Source organism: Anoplopoma fimbria, chromosome 18 (assembly GCF_027596085.1).
Source record: "Anoplopoma fimbria isolate UVic2021 breed Golden Eagle Sablefish chromosome 18, Afim_UVic_2022, whole genome shotgun sequence".
Lineage (NCBI taxonomy): Eukaryota > Metazoa > Chordata > Actinopteri > Perciformes > Anoplopomatidae > Anoplopoma > Anoplopoma fimbria.
The window spans coordinates 5,041,163-5,063,308 of record NC_072466.1 but is presented as its reverse complement, the minus strand read 5'-3'; the positions used below and the strand labels follow the sequence as shown (position 1 = coordinate 5,063,308).

The 22,146-nt window shown below is 39.4% G+C and overlaps 1 protein-coding gene across 1 annotated transcript; it reads right to left on the bottom strand.

Annotated features, from left to right (window-relative positions):
* Positions 1–1,681: 1,681 nt before the first annotated feature.
* On the bottom strand, positions 1,682–16,147 carry evlb (Enah/Vasp-like b). Its single transcript, XM_054618870.1, has 12 exons — positions 15,983–16,147; positions 14,792–14,969; positions 8,433–8,499; positions 5,012–5,079; positions 4,200–4,447; positions 3,981–4,081; positions 3,731–3,767; positions 3,422–3,473; positions 3,012–3,069; positions 2,851–2,911; positions 2,628–2,685; positions 1,682–1,742 (listed from the first exon to the last, which is right to left on the bottom strand). The coding sequence occupies exons 1-12, from the start codon at positions 16,115–16,117 to the stop codon at positions 1,705–1,707; spliced, it is 1,101 nt and encodes a 366-aa protein (XP_054474845.1). The 5' UTR covers positions 16,118–16,147; the 3' UTR covers positions 1,682–1,704.
* Between the last annotated feature and the right edge of the window lie 5,999 nt (positions 16,148–22,146).

Below are 22,146 nucleotides of genomic sequence, written 5' to 3'. Positions count from 1 at the left end.
TTTGTTAATGGGTTAGGTATCACTGTTGGCACCTGCAGTTATATATATGAGTAGGCAGATACAGGACCAGCATGCACCGGGATGGGCCTATGTTGTTTTTTACCAGAGCTGGAGAGGCAGCGATAGGGTTTTCTTTGTTTTTTTCATTTGCTAACTTGTTTTTTTCGGATAAATAAATCATGAAAAACACAGAATCCTGCATTGAAAATGAACTCTTTCACCTCCGTTAACCACAGACCCTGATAGTGCTGACAGTCTAGCACTACTGCAAACCTACAAAATGTTCTTTTGGCAAATAAAAGAGTTCATGAGGATGTTCAACTTTCAATATCAGATCTGTGACCTTAACTGATCTATTATGTCATTGCTGCATCAGCTAAGTTTTTATTCAACTTACCAAATATTGCATGTCCATGGAAAGTTGTGGAAATTGTAGCATTTAAAAAAAAAGGTGCAAATCAGGAACACATGTGTGCAAATCTTGCATAACACGATAAGGTTCCACAGAAACTGCTCAGATGTTTAAAACTTCTCTGTGCTGCACCAGCTGGAATTTATGGCACCTTTTCAATAAGCTATTCATGTTTTTGTGTTGAAAAAATAATTGAGTCAGACAAAATCACCAGACGGGCATCGAAATAGCACGAGAACAAACATTAATCCAAGACATTGTTCACAGTTTTATTTGAATTCATTTTTTTAAAGTAAGTGCGTTTCTTTTTTTGTTGTCATCCAGGAAGCACTTTGTATTAAAAGGGGAGAATAAAATGAAAAAAAACTTCACCATATCCTTGCAGCCAATAAACATTTTATTAACAACATGATCACAAATACTCTGGTGTTTTATTTATTCATTTTTTTTGTTTATAAGATTGCAATATCCAAAGAAGTTTATTCCACCCTCGGTTTCAGGTCGGAGCCTGTATTTTTTCTGCCGTGGTTCCACACATAGCTGTGTTGGCGAAAAGGGATAAAAAACCTTTAAAAAAATGTTCCAGGTTAAATGATGATAAATCTTTTTTTGGGGGGGGATGTGCTTGAAATTGCATCTATAACGAAAACAAATGAAAACAAACAATATAAAATACAAAAGGCTGACATAAAATGATGTGCAATTATAATTATTGACATTATCATTACTATCATATTCTCATGATCATTTCCTCATTATTACCATTGTACTCACTACACTACTACTACTCATATCAACATTACATTGACAATCATAAAAATGATAGCAATAATAATGAAAATGATAGTAATAATAATAATACAAAAATAATAATAATAATAATAATAATAATAATAAAAACTTGTGAAAAAAAGCAAAACAAATAAAAACCGTATGAATTATATTTATTTTTCTTCAGGCAGAGGACAGAGGGGCGAATTGGGCGAACAAACAGAAACATAAAATGTGAGGAAATCAGAGGAATCAGTGCGAGCGTCCAAACAAACAAACCAAATGTTACACAGACATGTTGCTGGTGTTACGGCAACGTTGCCGCGTTGCTTCAACACCGCAGCTGAACAGGATGAGTAGATGTCACAGTTTGGGCCTCTGTTCCAGACTTCTCTCTCCTCTCCTCCTCCTCCTCCTCCTCCTCCTCCTCCTCCTCCTCCCTCCTCAGGGCCACAGCGGCTGCTTCAGGGGCAATGGTTCAAAAAGGTGGTTCATGTCGGGGGGGGAGTGGTTCTGAGAGATTATGTCGTGCTAATTCGACTGAGTTCATGTCTAATGGCTGCAGGCAAAAGGAGAGAGAAACATAGGGACAACATTAGGTTAACAATACCGTGTTAACATAACACAACACTCTGTCTCCTTTGTCCTAAGTGGGGACCTGGAGTGACCAAATAAAGGACCACTTAACAGACAGTTAAGTCATCACCAGTAGTCCACATCCTGTGAAAAACATTTGTATAACATCGTCTCCATTGTGTCATAGTGATGTAATCAGGTTTGTTAGGTATTGACCCTTCACTAAGCCCCGCCCCCTGCTGCTACTACATCAAGCTGTCAGAGCTTCGTTACCACGGAGACCACACTGTCACTAACTGCACTCCCCTAAATAAAGAGAGAAGCAGATTGAAGGGTCCACACTGTCTGTTTGAAGGATATATATATACAGGAAGTCAAACTGATTCAGCAGTGAAAACAGCTTAAAAAGATAAAGATAGGAGCTAAAGTGACCATTTTTTTTTTTTTTTTTTGTAATCAATTTTGGTAACATAATCCATTCACACGCTCACAATGTGATAGACATTCTTATAATGCTATATGTTTCACACATCTTTAACTACCACAGTAACAATAATATTGACAAACAATGTAATAACCCATGTTATTCCCATTGTTCTTATCTGTGTGAATTAATACACAATCCATCCATGTTTTAAAATAGTGATTGTTTATGTGTTGTATGACTTGTTTAGTTTCCATGTTAAGGTTTCTGCGACTCTAGTGCAACCTAGTGGTCACAACTCTACATAACTTCCAAACTATCATCATCCAACTGGTGAGGTTTTCAATTAAACACTCATTAACATAAATCAGGGGAGATGACAGTGTTCTTAAATGTTGACTGATTAGCCCTCTTAAGTGTTTTTCAAGAGAAAATTAAACATACCATCGATGATTTCATCCTTCACTTTGTGCAATTCACGAAACACCTCTTCCAAGATTTCCTAATGAAGCAAATAGATCAATAAGTGTTCATCGCACACTCCTTTATTTACTGTCGAAATATTTGCACGCAGAGAATAATCCAAATTAACTTTTGGAAAACAAATGATTAAGTTGTCTGACATTCTAATAAAGTGTGCATTTATTACAAGTGTTTTGTTCCTTACCTGTTTCATTCTATCCAGGTCTAACGAGTCAGCGTCACTGCCGCCCCCCGCGGTCCGTACCCTGCATGATAAAACAAACAAAAAATCCTCTCTGTCAGATTCACTGCTGTTGTTCTGCCTCACAGACACATCCAATGCTGCTTCCAGCTTCCAGCTCTCACCTTGAAACATTTGACCTGTCCGCAGAGTTAGCTCGGTCCCACGGCTTCTTCGCACCATCTAGACGACAGGAGCAAGTAAGATTTACTGACATTAAATTCTTCAGTTTGTTTTCTATTGCCTTTTGTCTTTGAGTCGGAATAATTGCAAATCATTTTTAAGGGAGTCTTTAATTGTATGAAGATGCATCATAACCACTATCCTCGAAAACACAAACACACTGTACAGTAGATATATAAAGAGACAGATGAGTCCTAACCTGCTGTAAAAGCCTCTATATTCCACTTCCATCACATATGTTTCTCTATGTTTGTTTCTTTTTCAATATGTTTGACTTCCTATGAGACTATGGAAACCATGGAAAATACACATAAAAACATCTTCTGTAACATAGTTTATCAGTTTTCCCCACCTGTGGCGTTCTGTCCACTCCGGGTGCTTGGTGACGGAGAATTTGGGTCATCCTAAAGAAAGAGACGAGTATTAATACATTTATTAAAACACAACATCAGTACAGGTTTCTTTCCATCTTCCTTTGCTTGTACATGTTTTCCCCATTGCAGTGATTGTTTTCATCACAATAACAATGATCATTATCACGCTGTTTAATCACCCCCTAACCGACTCTGCCTCAATTATCATCCCAATTATTGTTTTTCAACCACAGAGCGAACAACGGCTCCATGAATTGCAAACATATCTGTTTTTTCTGTTCACTCACATTTTGGCTGTCCTCGGGCCTTTCTGAGGCTGCTTTCCTTCTGGGGGGAAAGAAGAATCCTCAAGTAAGAACACGGGCATTTCCTCCAACGTCAACAGTTTTGAATGGTGTAATAATAATAATAATTATCACTAATGGATCCTGAAACACCCGTTGATTAAAGGCTTTAGTGGCCAATTATATCTAATTTAGCAGCAGGGTGTTGATGCCAAATGGTTTTGTGGTTTTCTTCTCATCTCAATATTCTGACCTTCGCGCCAGCAGAGCGTTCATCTCCTCCATCAGTCCTCCGCTTCCTCCACTTGAGCGGTTGGCATCGTTTTTGGGGGCTGAAGAGCTTTCGTCTTGGGGCTGGAGGGGGAAAATAGAGGAGTGATGTTACTCTCTGATGTGTAGAAATAGTAAACGTTTCCAGCGTGTCAGACAGGTTTGGTTGGAGATGAAACAAAGATAAAAACCGGTGTCTCACTCTTTGAACGCGGCGCAGTTTGGCTCCTGCGATCATGGCGGCGAGGCCCGTCTGGGCGGGGGATTCGTCCGCGTGACTCCCTCCACTCATGGGAAGTGGAGGTGGGAGCGGAGGCGGGGGGGCCCCTGCTGAAGGTGGTGGAGGTCCCGGCGGTGGTGGAGGAGGTGGAGGGCCACCCATGTTCATTGGAGGAGGTATTACTGGGGGGGCCACAGAGAGAACAGCAGGGTGGCCCTGGAAAGGAGAACCTGGAGGGAAGGAGAGACGAGTGAAGATGGAGAAGACTCGATCTGTTTATAAGTGTTTGTACCTTTTTTTATTGTAAACGATAAAAATAATCTTATTATAGACACTTCAGTTGACATGTGCTCTGAGATTTTGGCTTTTTTGCTTCCATAACTTGTTTTCTTTCAAACTAGTGGAAAGAAAAAAACCCAAATTCACATTTATTTATGTGTTTATTTGTGTCTGTAGATTTCTCTTAAATTAGTTAGCATTAAATCATGTCTCATTCGCATATGTAAAGATGTAAAGAAAATTTAAACAACGTTTTATTCCTAAAACAAGGCAAAAAAGGATTTTTTTTAAATGGCTGTTGACAGGGTTTTCTGATTTATTGAGTGGTAAAAAAAGATATATCTAAAATTCCCTCTGTATTGAACCTGGCTTTATCCAATGTTCAGATTTCTGTTCTGGAAATGTATGCAAATTAGTGCATATTTGATAAGAAAATGGCTAATCTGCATAAAATAGATATATATTAGTTAAATGTGCCCCTGTTACCCTGGGCTGTCTCCCTTTAATGTGAGTACCTGAGTTGGACGTCCGTCGCTCCCGCTCCATTTGTGCCTGCATTTGCTGCTGCTGCTCCATCATCTGCCTAAAGACACAAGAAGGAAACACTGCCGGTCACTAAACATCACAAATGTCACGTCTTATTCGTGTTTCTGTCATTTTACTATCCTACAGGAACAGAGCAGCCAACTCCTGCCTTAAAGCTCCAATAAGAAACTTCATCAAGTCCAAATAAAAGTGACAAGTGACCTTAAAAGGCTTCACACCCAGTAGTCACTGATGGGTCTAATGGGCACAATCTGTGACCGGATACTTGAAGCACAGGACATTTAAATATATCTGTTCAACAGAGTTGTCTTTTGTCAACAATTGAAGGAAGCAATAATTACAAAATAAAAACATGTTCTTTCGAATTATGTTTCCCACCCTAGAGTACTTAAATAATAAATTAAACATATCAGCTATAGAAATAACATCTGTTCAGTGTTTAACAAAGAAAAACAGTACATCCTCAAAAACGACCATCAGAGGGTGCATGACGTCATTGCGCAATTCTAAAGTGGGCATACGGAAATGTTGGTGCATGAGAAGAAGATGACAGGAGACTAATGTTTCACTCTTTCAATTGCTCTAATCTGAGCTCTTACTGTTGTCTTCTGTTGACTACTTGTTATGTGGTTTACACATTAATATGGGAGGACTGGACACACACACACTTGCAGAGATGCAGGGGCAGCTTCGCGCTTCGTAACAGAGACAAGAGCGCGACAGGGGGAATTTTATGAATGGTGAATGTAGGAGATAACTTCCCCTGCTTAAACTCCAGCTATACCCAACCGGTATTTGCGAAAAATAAACACAGAAATGAAAGGTCACACAAGACGATTTCATTCAAGTGGGCATGTTTTAACTACACCACTGGTGACAAGTGACCTTAAAAGGCTTCACACCCAGTAGTCACTAATGGGCACAATCTGTGACCGGCAAGCACTAAATATATCAATGAGGAAGGTTTCACAATTTTTTCTGCTGCTTTTTAAGAGCAACTTTAGTGTCTCCATGACTCCACTCTTAAAATTGCATCTAAATTGTGGAAGATGGGATGAATTTCTCTGTTGCTGCCTTCAAAGCCCCCAGGAAGAGCGACAGGCTTTGAAGCAAAACGGTGGAATTACAACTTCCTGGTAAACATACTTATTTTAGTTTGAGGTGATTCAGTTTCAAGTTTTTATTTCACTAATTGCCAAAACTATAGTAATTTTACTCCAGAGAATGAGGCTGGGCTGAGGCCTTGGAGGCTGGGTTGAAACTCTATGGGCCCTTTAATGTGGAAGATCAACAGAAGATTATTAAATCAAAATGTTACACTCAGATTTTAAACTTCTTTTGCCTCATTTACTGAGCATCTTCCATAAGAATGAACGAGGCCCCGCTCTTAACGCTTTATCTAGTTCTCTTTAAACATCCGTGCTGTCATTATACAGAAGGCAGCTTTGATTTGTGTAGCCTGTAGACTTTACATGACACTAAGTCATCTACTCAAATGTTTTGGCATTTGCTGCACAGTTTTCCCTGCAGCGTGAAGCAAACATCCTTCTCCTCGTCTGTCCAAACTCCACATCACTGTCTCTCGTTCATCTCCATCCAGTCAAACCGTCCCCCTCATCTCTCCTCACATCTCTGTCTTTGATATCAGAAGCATATGTGTGTCACGACTCAGGAGAGAGAGAAAGAAAGAAAAAAAAAAAAGGAGAGAAAGAAGGCAGCTCATTTGGAGGAAGTGGAATTTTCCAGCTGTGAGTTGGAGAGAAAAAGTGCTGAGCCAGCAACCTTCTTGACGTGACAGCAGCGCAGGCAGTTTTGAGCAGAGCTGCTGCTGGAGAGAGCTCAGCCAAATTAATTTGCGTCACACACACACACACACACACACACACACACACACACACACACACACACACACACACACACACACACACACACACACACACACACACACACACACACACACACACACACACACACACATGCCTAAGCACACAATCTCCCCTCACAATCACAGACGTAATCCTTTTGTGCCAGAGGTTCAGTTTAGCAGACATGGGATCAGAGAGAGACGTGATTCCCGTCATATTTTATTCGCTTAAGCTCTGACATTTGGATGAACCAATAGGCGGAGACCTGGAATAGGTTTTAAAAAACAGAAACAAAGACCTATTTGTGTCCCTGAGTCCGTCTCTGACGGGGGAGAGAAGAATCGTGGCCACGGTGGAGGAAATGCTGGACGCTTTGTAAGCCATGGAAACTGCCTCAAGCATTATTTCCAACACTGCTCATCCATTATTTGGGATTATTCAATCTGCCAGTATTATTCAGAAAATACGTTTTAGCCCTTTTTTTTTTTATTAAAGCTCAATTTTACCCATTCAAGTGAGTCCAGGGAGGCAGGCAGATAAGAGGGAATTAGAGAGGGATGAAAGAGAGCTGGAATAAAAGTCATTAAAGGAAGCTGTCTGAATATCTCAGAGTTTATTCTCATTCTGTGTGACAGGTTGTCGGACTCTTTACCATAATCTCAACCACTTCACTCGTTTGGACGGAGTTCACCTCAAGTTCAACCTCAAGTTTTTGAGATGATTCAGTTAAATGTTCTGAACCAGTTTTCCTTCCTGCACTGATATGCAACGAGTCTCACCGGTAAACATTTTGGAAGCAGGCAGTGAATGTCACATCACAGGTGGGGAGCTCTAAATATAGCTGGGAATGTTTTTGTATCGCTTATCAAAAACACAGTCTTTTGGAGTGTCACTAAAAGGAGGAGGCTCGAGCAGCTTCTTGTCATGAAAAGACAATTTTCTGCCAAAGTTTTGGTTATTTCACACAAGAGGTTTTCTGGATTCGTTTTTTTTTTTAGTGCTGTTCTCGCCTGAAATGAGCATCGCTTCTTTAAGGTTTGTGAGTTCTGTCCAATCAGAGTTAAGCAACATGTGAATCAGAATATAGTGCTGCAGAAATAATGTACAAAAAAGCCAGTAGGATTTTAGATTATTGCAGAAAAAAAGCACTGTGGCAAACAAACATTTACGATATTTACACGTTTGATCAGATAATCTTCTGCACTTTATGATTTTTGAAGCATGAATCTAATCGGCAGAAGTAAAGACTCTTAAGGCCGTTAACAAACTACACTAGGTCACATGTGCATGAATATAAACAAATAAAGCTCAAAAGGAGAACTAGTCAGTGTGATGATGTTTTGTAGTCTCATTTAGCCACTTGTTAGCAATCGCCTTCATGTAAAAGCTTCAAATTATCCCAAAAATCACTCTAAAGATATGCAAAGTTTCCATGCATATCTATAAGATTTAAAGCCACATTTTCAGGGGCTTTAAATCTTTTTTTCAGCATTTTTCAATCATTTTTTAAGTAAATAAACTTTACCTCGCTCTCTGAACTTCCATCTCATCTGAAGTTGGTCCATTCTGGACATGGCGCTGGACAGCTGGACCTAAAAATGAAAATGAAAGCAGAGAGAGAGAGAGAGAGAGAGAAGAAACACAGATGAAGTGAAGTTGACCTTAATAATCCATTAGGAGCAGCGTAATGTTAATTTAAATTAGTGCCAGTCAAAATACAATTAACTACTGAATGAGTTTGGTTGAATTAAACAGCAGTTGATCATTATGTCCTATTTCCTCTGTAATGAGCAATGAAAAGCAAATCAATCCCTCACTCTTGGTAATTAATTCATCCGCTTGTTCAGTTATGAGGCAAGCAGACAATAATACAGTGTGTGTGTGCGGATAAGAGAGAGATGCATGGCCCTGTCGTCACACTGCTCATGTGTTTCCTCCTGATACCCACAATGTGCTATTTGAGAATACATAATGCTCCCTTTACTGCTGTCTGAAAACAAAATACCCATAAAACACAAGCTCACACACAGAGAAGTCGGCCTGAGACTCATGGGTAATATTATATGATTAAATGCAACTTGTGGTTAAGGGTTAAGGAAAACCAGAGCAAGGTCTGGAGTGTGTTTGGCAACCTTTAAATTGGGAGCAGAAGACATTCTGTCGTCTGTTTTCAAGTTATTGACAACAGCTTTTGTAGAATCTGCTCTGTGGGGTCAAAGTTCACAGACAAGTGAGATCTGACTTCATATTTTGAGCCTTTTTTTCAGCATTCCCCTGAAAGGTTTTGATAAAAGCTCAAAGACGGTTCATCCTTTCATCAATACAGTCTCAACAATGTTTTTTGATACAAGATGTAAAGTCAGTTTATTGATAAAAAGAAATCACATGAGACGAGGCTCAATATCAAAGATGTTGTGACTCCCTTCAGTCTCTTGCTTATGATGTGATTTGAGCTACAAGGCACTGGGATGTAATCCGTTTAACACCGTAAGGGAGATCTGCAGATGGAGAGCCAGATAGGGAATGTAATTAATCGACGACAAGATAAAATGAAGACAAAAGGGACTTTTAAACTCAGGGATTACAATCAAATCAGAGTGAATCATCAGTTTTCAACAAAAACTTTTTCCTCTCATCGCTGAACTCCTCTGGGACGCTATTAATCTTCACTGTTCCTCCTGAGAACAACTTGAGAGGATTGGTTCTGAATTTACGCTCACATTTGTGGTTTGGCAGCGTTCTCTGCTTTGAAATTGAGGAATGGGATGAAGTCATTTTAAAGTTATAGGGAACAGAGAAGAAACTGCAGAGTAAGGACTTTTATTTTGTTGATTTGTGGTCGGTTGGCAATGAAACGCTTATTGAAAGTCGTACAAAACAAAAACAATAGTGTCCTCCATTTGGGTCGCTTCCAAAGAGCCTGACCTCTCCTGCCTAATGAAGGTGTCTCTGCGATAACGGTTTTACAGCTCTGCACAGTCAGGCTCCTTTCAGGGTCAACACTCTCCACTGATCACATCTCTTAATGGAGGAGACTCTCTGGTGAGCCGACGGTTGATCAAGTAACAAAAGACCTGAGTCACGCCTGCTATCAGGTACCTCATCACACACACATACACACTCACATTAGCATACTACAAACAATGTGTCCGTCAAACACAAGGCTGCAAATACTGTATATACAAATGTAAATACAAATATTTTCTATCTACTACAATGGAAATCAGCACTTAGCATCAACAAAATGAATAGACTTTATAAGAGATGTTCCCATTAATGGTAGTTTTAAACATGTCTGTGTTATTTACACACGTGGGTAGGACGACAATGTGTTATGTTTGGGGTCTGGAGTCTCTGCTGATTGTCTAGCAACCTCTCTGTGATGACAAGACAGCAGGTAACCGCTCAATGCGATGAAGTGCTGCTCCCTCAACAAAAAGCCAATAGGATTTTTTTCCAATGGTATTTTGGTTTATGCAGAAAATAAGCTCTGTGGTACAAAATGTATGATACTTGCACGTATTGTTCAGCAAGATAAACTGTGAAAAATGCCAAAAGCAAAAAGCTAACGTTAGGCTGTGAACGAACTACACCACTGTAACATGAACACGGACTAGTCATGATGATGCTTTGTAGTTTCATTTAGACACTTGTTAGCAACCGCCTTTTTTAAAACACTTATGTGCTGTTAGAGCAAAGCTAGCTGCTTCCAGTCTTTGTGCTAAGCTAAGCTAAGATAACGGCTGTAGCTTCATATTTAACGGACAGACACAAGAGTGGCATTTAAAATGTAATAATTTGCATTTGGAAGGACATTTCTGCTTGATTATTCACCTAAAGGATTAACTGATTATCAACATTGTCAATTAGATTTGTATGGTTCACTTACTTATTGTTTCAGGACTAATACAAAATCAAATATATACAGTAAAACACAAAATACAGGGTTACAGGAAACACACAGGTCCAACTGTTGCTGCATGTGTTTGAAAAGTTACTTTACACTTTCAGTAATTATTAAAAAGGTTGAGAAAACTTTTGTGTCAAGTCCAAATCTTCTATCATGACATGGATCATTTTATACTTCAATAACAATATATATATCACGATATATTATGTTTCAAATAGTCTATATGAAATAACCACATGGTTTCTTTACTCCTGTGTGAATATTATACTTGAAAAATAAAAATGACAGAGTATTTTCTCATTTAATTAAGAACGTTATTGCAAAATAATCCAGTTTTCTTAGACATCGAGTAAACATTCGCTTGGTATTTTCAATTTAGACAACGTAATAGTGTATCACGATATTTCAATATATGTTTTCATCACAGTATGATTCCATTGAAAGACTATAAATTATCATATTGACTTATTTCCTGCCTGGCTGCTTTCTCTCTCCAAACTATCACGATCCAATAAAGTAGAAGTCACCTCTGTTACAGAGTGTGAATGTTACCGACTCTCAAGAAGAATCACTTTGCAGCATTTTTGTGCACTTTATGTTGCAAGTTCCAGTTTTCTCCTTAAAAATATTGTCTGAACTCTGACCTCTCAGCCTTTTGAAAGCCATATAGATCAGAGAAGCAAAGTTCTTTCTACTCTGGTGGCTGAATAACTGTAAAATCGGTCGTTCCTTACTTTTACTTAAGTCGTTTTTAAAATATTTACCAGAGAAAAGTACCAAAATGATTCTACTGAGAACGAACACTGTGGTACGTATTACAGGACAGACAATGGGGAAGTCACACACTTGTAGGAATGGACACCTCAACCTTTAATAAGCTATAAACACACTCACACAAACTTGAAAAAAAGTCAGTCACACAGAGATCTTGGTTACCTACATGACATGCTGCAGAAGAGGAACCGGCTGTAGCAGACACAGAGGCACTGACAGACCCACTCCCCGCTGAACATCTCTTCAGGCCTTCAGCTGCTCTTCCTCCCCCTCCATTACTCCATTACCTCCCTCGCTATCCCTCTCTCTCATCACCTGCCTTCCTTCCTCTCTCCCCTACCAGCCACAGTATCATCTGTCATCTTCTCGTAACCCACACCTCCGGGCAGCAGCAGCGCAGCGAGCATCTCTGGTTAATGTTTCAAAAGGTCGGGTTTGTCTGTGGGCTGCGCTGCCTGATGCAACTCACTCACTCACACACACACACACACACACACACACACACACACACACACACACACACACACACACACACACACACACACACACACACACACACACACACACACACACATTACACAACAACACACACACACACATTACAGCAAGCCAATCCACATTCATTCCTGCTCTAGAATGAGCCTCCTAGATAATGATCTTCCAACGATATTCAAATGTCACACAAAAAAATAACAAAAATGGATGTGTTATGTTCATTGCAGTTGGTTTCAAACACTAAATTAAACACAGAATGGCTGCTAAAGATGCAATTTAGGATTATTCTCAATCTCTTTATCAATAAATCTGTAGATTTCAGATTTTTGCTTCAACATTTATGTCTGACAACTGGGCAATCTAGTGAGGAGGATTATGTGATATGACTGAAAGCTCCAAATCTTCTACTAAATGGACCTTTGTGGTGACATTTTTGTCAACTACTGTTTCTAAAAAAGGAAAATTCAACTTTGAATATAAATCTGTGATTAGTTTGTTCCATTAGTCAATGAATTATTTACTCTATTAAAAGGTAAGAAATATTATTATATGCCTTATGATCAATTATCAAAAACGAATATATTTCTTCAGTTTGGCTACTTAACCTTATTAACAGCCACAAATGTCCTTATATTCAATATGGAATGATTTACATAACACACATCAATCAAAATAAACTCAATTTTTTCAATTTGTGAAGCTATTTCCAGCACCAATTTCAGCATATTTACTCGTTTAATGACCCAATTTTAATTCAGTTTGTTTGACAAAGTTCCAAATAAAGATGTAAAATAAATAATTACAAAACATATGCGAGATCTTTTTGATCAAACAATATTCAACTCATTATTTCAACACTGGAGCATAATTTGACATGGGTCTTTACACCTGATGATTTCACACTTACAGGTGAAAGGAAGTGTCTTTCTGACTAACCCAGCATGAAATTAGGTAAGTGAATAATCTCAAACTCTGTTATTTAATTACTCTATTCCCCATTACTTCTGCTACAATCTACGGTGTTTACACTGTGCTCCCATGTGAGAACAATACTGAGGACAAAAGGTCAAGTTGTGACCTCTTACCACTAGAGGGGGCAGACACACCTGCTTAGAGGGAAAATCCCAAGACATCCTGGTCTTTGCCTTTCGAGGTGTGAATGAGTTTTATGACAACTATGAGAACACAAATTAAGATCTTCCGCTACGTAGGAGGGAAGAAACAAAGGCAGCGACACTGAAATACATTAATTACATGCACCTTTCTGTCTCTCTCTGACTCAATCAAACACACACACAGTCATGAAACCTGCTATTTGTGTGTTTTCTCTTTATGCAGCCGGAGAAACTGCTGCATCGTAGCGAGCCATTAGCATGAACACTTCCAGTGTGTGTGTGTGTGTGTGTGTGTGTGTGTGTGAGTCCTCTTCTTGTGTTTTTTTGAGCACTTGTGTTTGGCTGATGTCACTCGAGCCTCTTTGTTCGTCGTCCCGTGTTATCAGGCAAATGAAAAGATCTGCTCTCTAGCAAGGGACCCAGGGGAGGTCTTCTCAATGACTCACTCAAATTAAGAGTCTGGAGGGGGAGACGCACTGCTGCTGCAGCTCCAGTGATGACGGGAGAGCTGCGATACTCACTCTGCCTCTCATTCTGTGTCAATCTGTCTGTCCTGCCCCCTAATACACACACATATACACACACACTCGTGCACAAACACACAGAGCTCAATAAGAGGATAAGATAGGCTCTCACGAATGTGTATCCACCACTTTTAAGTCTTTTTTTCCCCACGTTTTGACTTGTAGCAGGAAAAACACAGCTGGAACTAATAACATAGATTTGTGTGTGGCTTGATCTGGCCCTGCTTTGGACGTCTTGCACACGAAGGCAATGATAACCTCACTAGATTGAGCCGAGCGCTGCAGTTGCTCCCCACAGAATGCAAGACCCAGGGCAGGATGGGAAATGCCTGGCTGTCGCCTCATCAAAGAGCTGATTGGCTCTTGGTTTGGTTAAAGTACTAAACCCAAATTGTCTTTGTAATTGTAATATTTTATGCTAGATTAAGTCTGATTTGATTTACAAACATTATTTGTGTGGTGGATAATATAAATATTTTTTTAAATAAATAAAATAAATAACATTTATAACATTTATAAAATGTAATTAAATAGAATAACATTTAATAAATAAATTTAATAAAATTAAAATTAAAATTAAAATAAGGATATTTATATAAAACTTCTCAAAATGAGCTGAAATTACGAAAGGAATAAAAATGAAAAAATACCACGCCAGATACATTAGGCATTTCCACATTTATATGTTTAAAAATAAATATAAACAAATCTAAATGTGGTTTGCAAACTACAGGTAGCCTACCGATGGATCTAACAGGATGTTATTAAAAAGTTGCCTTTAACTACTCTGAGTTAGTTCACCTGCCCCCAAAATGACCTTCATTAATAGCATAACATGCATTTAATCTGCTGACACGGACTTTTCCACAGCTGTGTTCAGCTCTGTTCACCCTGCTTCCTGAATGGATCATATGTGAGCACTAGAAGCCAATAAATACAGTCTGATGCTCCAGACAGGAAGCTGAGCACCAGGGAGGTAATATGTGTGTGAGTTCTAGACGAAATCATCCGTAACAGGCCTCTTTAAGTATTACTCCATGTGTGGTACACTGAGGGGGATACGCACCTCCATCCTGAGCGCTGAGGACGTTGAGGGCGAAGAGCATGGCGTTGGAGAAGGTGGTGGCCTCCTCCTTGCTGGCGAAGTTGAGGCCATAGACCTGCCGGGCGTCCCGCCACTGGTGGAAGGTCGGGGTGGCCTGGTTGTACTTGAGGCCCTTCACTATGGAGTAGTTGATGACCACCTGTGAGGGAGGAGGAAGAGGAGGAGTTCACTAAAGAAACACCGTCTCCATAACTTTTTTGTGTTACCGGCAGAGAAAGACCCTTTAAACGCCAGAGAATTGATTGATCTGTGTTTGAGAGGATTTAATGATCAGTTTTTTGTCATTGGTTTTGAGTGTAAAGACAGAAAAGACAGATTCAGAACAGCTTGTTATAGCGCTGGATTTGTCACCTGTCACATGTTTTATATGGCTTATATCATGAGCTATAATTTGTAGTATATTTGTGTATATTTATAGTTGTAAAAATGTACTGTTGGTCATTCATTTTGCCACAGTTTCTCAATGATATCAGCTCAAAATGCTGTTGTTTTTCTCATGCATGGTGGGAGTGTTGACAGAGAAAATTAGATGAGAAAAACATTTTTTTTTACAATTTATTAAATATATCATTAATTCAATGTGCTCTGTTTTTATTACTTCATATTACTCGGATGAGAAAAATTGTGTTTTTAAAATAATAAAAAATAAAAATCATGTAACAAAAGGGACTCTGCCACTACAAATAAAAAAAAAATACATATAGAGATACTGAACAGAAATGCATTAAATGGCTAATGCAGAAAAAAATGCTGACCATGGCTAGTATCTCAATTGGGATTTGATTATAATAATGATATATATATTTATAATAATAAGACATTGACTTTGGAAAGAAGAACAAATGGAAAGACAGTCTCAGTCATGACACAACGGAGAAGAATTAGCAATAACACTAGTTTATATTTATAGACACAGACTTAGACCAACATAAGGTATTCTTTGATTATCACCTGCACCTGTTTCTGTTTTAAACCACCACAATTTTCTCCTATTAAACATTCCTTCAACAACACAAACAATCCGCCATAGCCAGAGTTGTCTGTATGTTGCAATCCTCCCACAGCACGATGAAATCGCTCTCTCTGGTGACCAAACAACAGAGATGGACTCCATATCTACGCTAACCTCACGTCATTGTGTCTGCATCTTACCTGCTGGTCCTGCAGTTTGACGCCCACCACTCTGAAGGTGTTGTTGGCAGTGTTGTGGTAGATGTTGATGCGGCTGAATCCCTGCTGTCCGGGCTTGATGGGCACCCACTTCTTGCTGGTGTCATCGTAGACCATGACAGAGGCCCGGGCCTGGCAGATACTCTGCTCACTGGAAGGGAAAGAAAAGGACAAAGATCATCAGTTCAACAGCGAACCAACGTTCATTTAAGAAACTGATTTAAGGAAAAGCCATTCTTACACTTTTAATTATTGTATATTGCAAATATTACAATTTTTTTAAATCAACCTGCCACATAAAGCTAAAAGTCAGTTTGCAATTTTCCCAAAAAAACTTTCAGTATTCACATTTTCTGTTTGTTTTTTATATATCAGTGAAAAATAATGTTTAATGTCGGTTTCTGCAGTTTCTACCAGAATAAAATAAAGTGATGTAACTTTGAAATCCAGAAGGGTATTTGTATGCACATCCTAAAGAGTATAGATACACTGCAATCCATACAGCCACATTTAAATCACTAAAATACATCCGACGAGTCACAAGATAATCAAAACAATAAGAAATATGAAGAAAATCATTCAGTAAAATGCATGAGAATGTTTTGTGTGTGGACAATATTAATGTTATTATTCAAATAAAACAATCTCAGTCGAAGAATCAGTCTTTGGTTGAAATGGTCACACCTTCTCACACCTGTAAGAAGAAAGGTCCAAAGAAAATTGATCTAAGAGACAACACTCTTTTTAGTGTTAAGGGGTCACAAATTAAAAAGACAGGAAACTAATAGTTAAGTCTTTATCAAGCAAAAAAGAAAAATTGCGTCTTCACAAGCTATAGTCCAGTGTGCCAGTTTTGTTCATTAAACAGACAGAAGGATGATCGCCATTTGTCTTTAGGAGCGGTGACTGCTGTGTGTTTGTCTGAGGGTGTAAGTGAGATCATTATAGTGAACAAGGCAACAACTCAGTCTGCTAATCCAGTGTTACACTAACAGTCTAATCCAAATGTAATCAAGCGCTTGTCCAGCATCTGGTCATGTCCTTAATGAGAGGCAATAGTAATGTGTGTGTGTGTGTGTGTGTGTGTGTGTGTGTGTGTGTGTGTGTGTGTGTGTGTGTGTGTGTGTGTGTGTGTGTGTGTGTGTGTGGCCTCCAGTGTTTGGTCCGCCTGCTCGCCCATCTGACCGTGTTTATCACGGTCCCACTGATTCTCCTGCTCTCTCTTTCCACTTTATCTCATTGTAACACACATACACACACACTGGTATACTGTAAACAGTACGGAAGTGGTGTTTCGTGACCATGTGTGTGTTGTTTTTGTTTTGTTACGATGCATAGAGAGAGAGGAATTGGGAAAACAATTCACGTCTCTATATTGACTTTACATCGTGCGAAGGAGCCTCTTCGTCCCTTTTGTTTGCTAGAAAACAACAGAAAAATGCACAAATGCTGCCGTGTGGCTTTGGATGCACTACCAACAGGGTCAAGAAACCAGAACTTAGTTTTTCTATATTTGTTAAATGAAAAACTGAGCCTTTAAAAAAACAAATGTGAGGCGTCATCAGGAAGAACGGGAAAACTGTCAGATCGTGACAATCAGTATGCCTAACGTTACATAGCAGGCCTTTTGTCCACTAACTACATTTCTGTAAATTAAGCTATAGAATTTCAACAGCATGCAAAAGTGGAATGTGGATATATCTTTAAAGCTATGCAGTATTATGTTTACAAGTGCCTTATCTTACTACAGAAGCTGGCTAACAGATAATTTGTTCCATCCCTTCATCATTTTAGTTATCTACTGCATCCTTAGTAGACATGGTGGTTGAATAATCCTTTGTCATGCTGAAATCTTACGTTTTAATCCAGCCCCGGGCATTTTGTTAGCTGTCTCTATGGCGTACAAACAGCATGTACAAAAACTGAAGAGGAAAACAGTAGATCAAGGTGGCAGTATGTGAGGAATGAGGAGAAATAACTCAGGGGAGGAACAGAGAAAAACAATTTTGACTTGCAAATGAGATTAACGAGAAGAGTCCCATCTGTGTCTTTGCCTCTTTGCCAAGCTAAAATTAGTGGATCGACCCCTGAGGCCGAGTGAAAGAGCTGCGTCAGAGAATACAAGGAGGGGAAAGAAGAAAGACGGGAAATGTCATGGCTTGTAGAGCAGTGTGTTGATGCAGCATGAATAGGCCTACAGTGAGAGATTGAGTGCATAATAGCCTACATGATTTAAGATAAGGATGACATTTAAAAGATAATATATAAGGAATAGTTTGACATTTGGATAAAGATGCTTATTCGCCTCACAGCAAAGAGATTGATACCACTCTCGTGTCTGTACTTTATAAGTACGGAGCTGAGGCCTGAACTCTGGTTGCATTTTTGTCGACGCACAGTTTAAACAAACGCTTTAAAAAGTGATAATTAGTGAACTTAGTCAACTGTTTCCTGCTAATCGCTACAGACATGAGAGTGGTGTCAATCTTCTAATCTAACTGTCAGCAAGAAAGCGAGTCAGACAATTTTCATAATGTGTCGAACTATTCTTTAAAGAGGGAGCGAGATTTTAATGTTCAGATATTTTGAATTTTGTCATCCCTCTGTGGGAATAATGACTCCATTCTGGGATATAAATGTTTTCACAATGCCTCACATCCTTCACTGAAACATACAGGATAAGGAATGGACTCTGCAAGCTACAGAGCATCAAATGGAAACACATTTATCCTTTTCTGAGGATAAGAAACGAAAGCATCGGGCCAACATTAGGATAAAGAGAATAATACTAGCACTCCTTCTCTTTCACTTCAAAGCACACAGAAGAAGAGAGCAGCAGGAAGCAGCTGAAACTTGTAGGACCAGAGTCTATTCAAATAACTCAACAAAAGGGAAAAAAAGCTCTGTTTAATACCCGGCTGCATGCATTTTAAGCTGCAGTTATAAATAACTTTCTCCCAGGTTTAGTCTTACTCTCCACACACAAGTTATTTTGCATTAGTGGTTTCGATGTGCACACACTTGAAATCCGCCCGAGCACCAGCAGGGCAACGATGTGTTTAATTTATTTTCTTTAACTTGTCGACTCTGTTAATTTTTAAAAAGGAGTTCTTGGCAACTAGCTGAAAATGGCATCGCAGGCCCAGAAGCATGAATAAATGAGGTTCTTGTGCTAAAAGAGACTCGAGCAGGAAAAATGACGGAGGAGGAGATGGAGTGAAGGAGGGAAGGGAGAAAGAGAGAGAGAGAGAGAGGAGAGAGGAGCTGTGAAGAAGCTGAGGCGACAAGAAAACAAGTTTTTCCTGACTGACAGTTATGGGACGCACACACACAAACACACACTCATACATTCACATGCACACAAATGCAGGAACGTCGCGTAGATCGCTCAACACAACACCCGTTGAAAAATTAACAATTGCTGCGCAGGACATGAATAAATCAGATGCTCTGGAATGTACCTTGACAGCACACACACACACACACACACACACACACACACACACACACACACACACACAGACACACACACACACTCACACTCACAGACACACACTCTAAATGCCATCCTCCTTCACGGCCTGTTGATGTGGGTGCTTCAGCAAATTCAAGCTGACAGGGACAGACAGAGAAATCTCAGAGAGCTGCTTGGAAATCGTCTTCCATTGAGTCAAAGAAACGGTCCAATCACGGAACAGGAAGCCAAAATAAAAAGGTGCTCACTCACAACTAAGGCAAAAAAGCAATTTTGCATGATAGCGCAAATTTTGGTAAGTCTCTTGTACACATAACAATGAAAACTTTACATTTAAATCCAATTATAGTATCTTATTTTATTCCTCAATGACTTTAAGCGTTGCAACTTAACCTTGAGAGTGCAGATGGAGCTGAATGCACCGGAGGCCATTGAATGCAACACAAATGCTGAGAGAAATGCATGCTAGGTTTTGTGCAAATCACGGCTGCAGCACATGGAGTAAAAACTAAGTCAGACACTTTCCACAAGTATCACAGAGTTCCCTGCACACTCTGATTTGTAGCTTAAATTACTTTAACACAAAATAATATTATATACCATCATTATAAATATGGTTTGCATTGGCTTCTTAGCACCAAACCTGTTAAGTTAATAGGTCAGTTTGTCTGTCTAAGGTCACATTAATGAGGGTCTGTAATGATAAACACATGAATTATTCATCAACACTGCATGCTTGTTTGAAAATAATAATTATGGCTAAAATGCAACCCCTTTTTTCTTTTTCATCTTCAAACTAACACACACATGCTGACACACAGCAGCCCCTTTAAGTTGTTCTCCTTTGAGTCTCAGGTCATCGCAGGGTTAATGGGATGCCTGCTTCTCCCCAAACTTGGGTTATCTCACTTCCCCTCTCTCTCTAACACACACACACAACATAAAATATGTTTTTCTACAGTACACAGGTGGGATGCAAGCGTTAAATACGCGTTTAGCAGTCCCTTCATCACTGATGAGGATGTAACAGCCTGCTCACACCTGGACCAGTCAAGCCGTTGGTTCACACTATTCACTCTGATCAGCGGTTTGGTTCCCCTCTCTATTTCTGGTGCCGCACTTCCTGTCTGCCTGCACTAAATTTACTCTGCTACCGTCACCCCTCTGATGCAAGATGAACAGCACAACCATGAACTGTCAGAGCAGAGGGATACGCTTCAGACCTGCAGAGGAAACCAACGTAGAATAAAACTAATTGAGAGGAGAAAGACATATGATGAAAAAAAGAAGCCCTGAAGCATGAAACATAATGAGCACTTTGATCCTCTCTGATTTGCCAAAGAAGGAGGTGAAAATTTTAAACATAGCACGATGACTGCCTGGTAATGGAATATTGCAACAGAGTAAAGGTGGAAATTCTCACATTTACATATAATTTATTGCTGTTGTGTAAATTGGTTTCCCATCTGGGAGAAATTAAGAATGTATCTATTTGGAATTTTATTGAAACTGAGAGTGAATGTTTGACTTTCTGAACAGTTTTCATTAATTTCTTCCAGAGGGAAAGTCAGTTAGCAAACTACTAACATCAGTAGCTCTGAGTCAGTTATGAGCTTTTGGAAACTGAAACATTAAACGGTATAGCTGTTATTCCATTCTCGCGATACTCGTGCTACTCTCTGTGTGCGTGTGAACGTTTGTGTGGCTGTGAGTGTTTGCACTCGTCTGTCTGTTACACTAATCTGTGCTGTCAGAGGGCCTCGTATGCGACTCGGTCTCCGTCCGCGCAGCAGCTCGTACACCACCCTGCAGACATCACAACATCAAAGCTATTGTGCTGCTCCACTTTCTAGGGGCCTCGGCGCTCAAGGCAGCCGTGCGCTAAACAACAAAGAAGGAACGGGCCCGAAATAGAAGACGCACACACGTCGCTGCATGCAAATTTGTGTACACACTTATAATTTCAGATTCATAATGTTCATCTAAACCCCATTTTTGGGTGAATTAATGACTGCAAAGGTAACCAAAAGCATAGATGGTGACGAAAACATCGAGCCAAAGCTAGAAAAGATTTAGTCTAAAAAATGGTGATGGATGTTGGAATGAGAGACAGGATTTTCTGCAAAGCAGCATGATCAGACTCCTCATATTTTAAAACCTTCAAGTGACAAGCTTCTCCAAATCTGATGAATTACTTTCTGTTTGAAGTAAACTGTGGCCTTTTGCCAACAGTGAGAGTGGAGTGAAAAGGTCGTGGTGTTGAACACTTCATCAAAGGCAGGCACATCTGTTGACACTGTGAAACCGACAGAAACCAGCAGTTTGTGGCTGATACCGTAATGTTTGGGCTTTTCTCTTTTGGCAACGATGATAACGTAAATGAAACATTTTTTAGTGGAAATTTGTCAGACACGATAAATTTAGACAAAGCAAAAGAACAAAACTAGAATGAACTCATTGTGGTTGTTTGGCTTCGCTAACAGTCATGTTTTAATTTACTTCCATGTGTATCCAACTTTTCATCACTTCATCATTTTATCCTTTATGACAATTGTGTTAAATTCTCATAATAAGCATATCAATTATTGAGTTATGGCTTAAAGTGTGTGAGGTCACAGTGACCTTTGACCAACAAATTCTAATCAGTTCACCCTTGAGTCCAGATGAACGT

Coding starts and splice junctions, on each gene's coding strand:
- evlb (XM_054618870.1), bottom strand. CDS start 16,117: ATGGTCTACGATGACACCAGCAAGAAGTGGGTGCCCATCAAGCCCGGA. Junction 8,500..14,791: donor CCTCAGCGCTCAGGATGGAG/GTGCGTATCCCC, acceptor TTTCATTTTTAG/GTCCAGCTGTCCAGCGCCAT. Junction 4,448..5,011: donor GCGACGGACGTCCAACTCAG/GTACTCACATTA, acceptor CCTTCCCTCCAG/GTTCTCCTTTCCAGGGCCAC.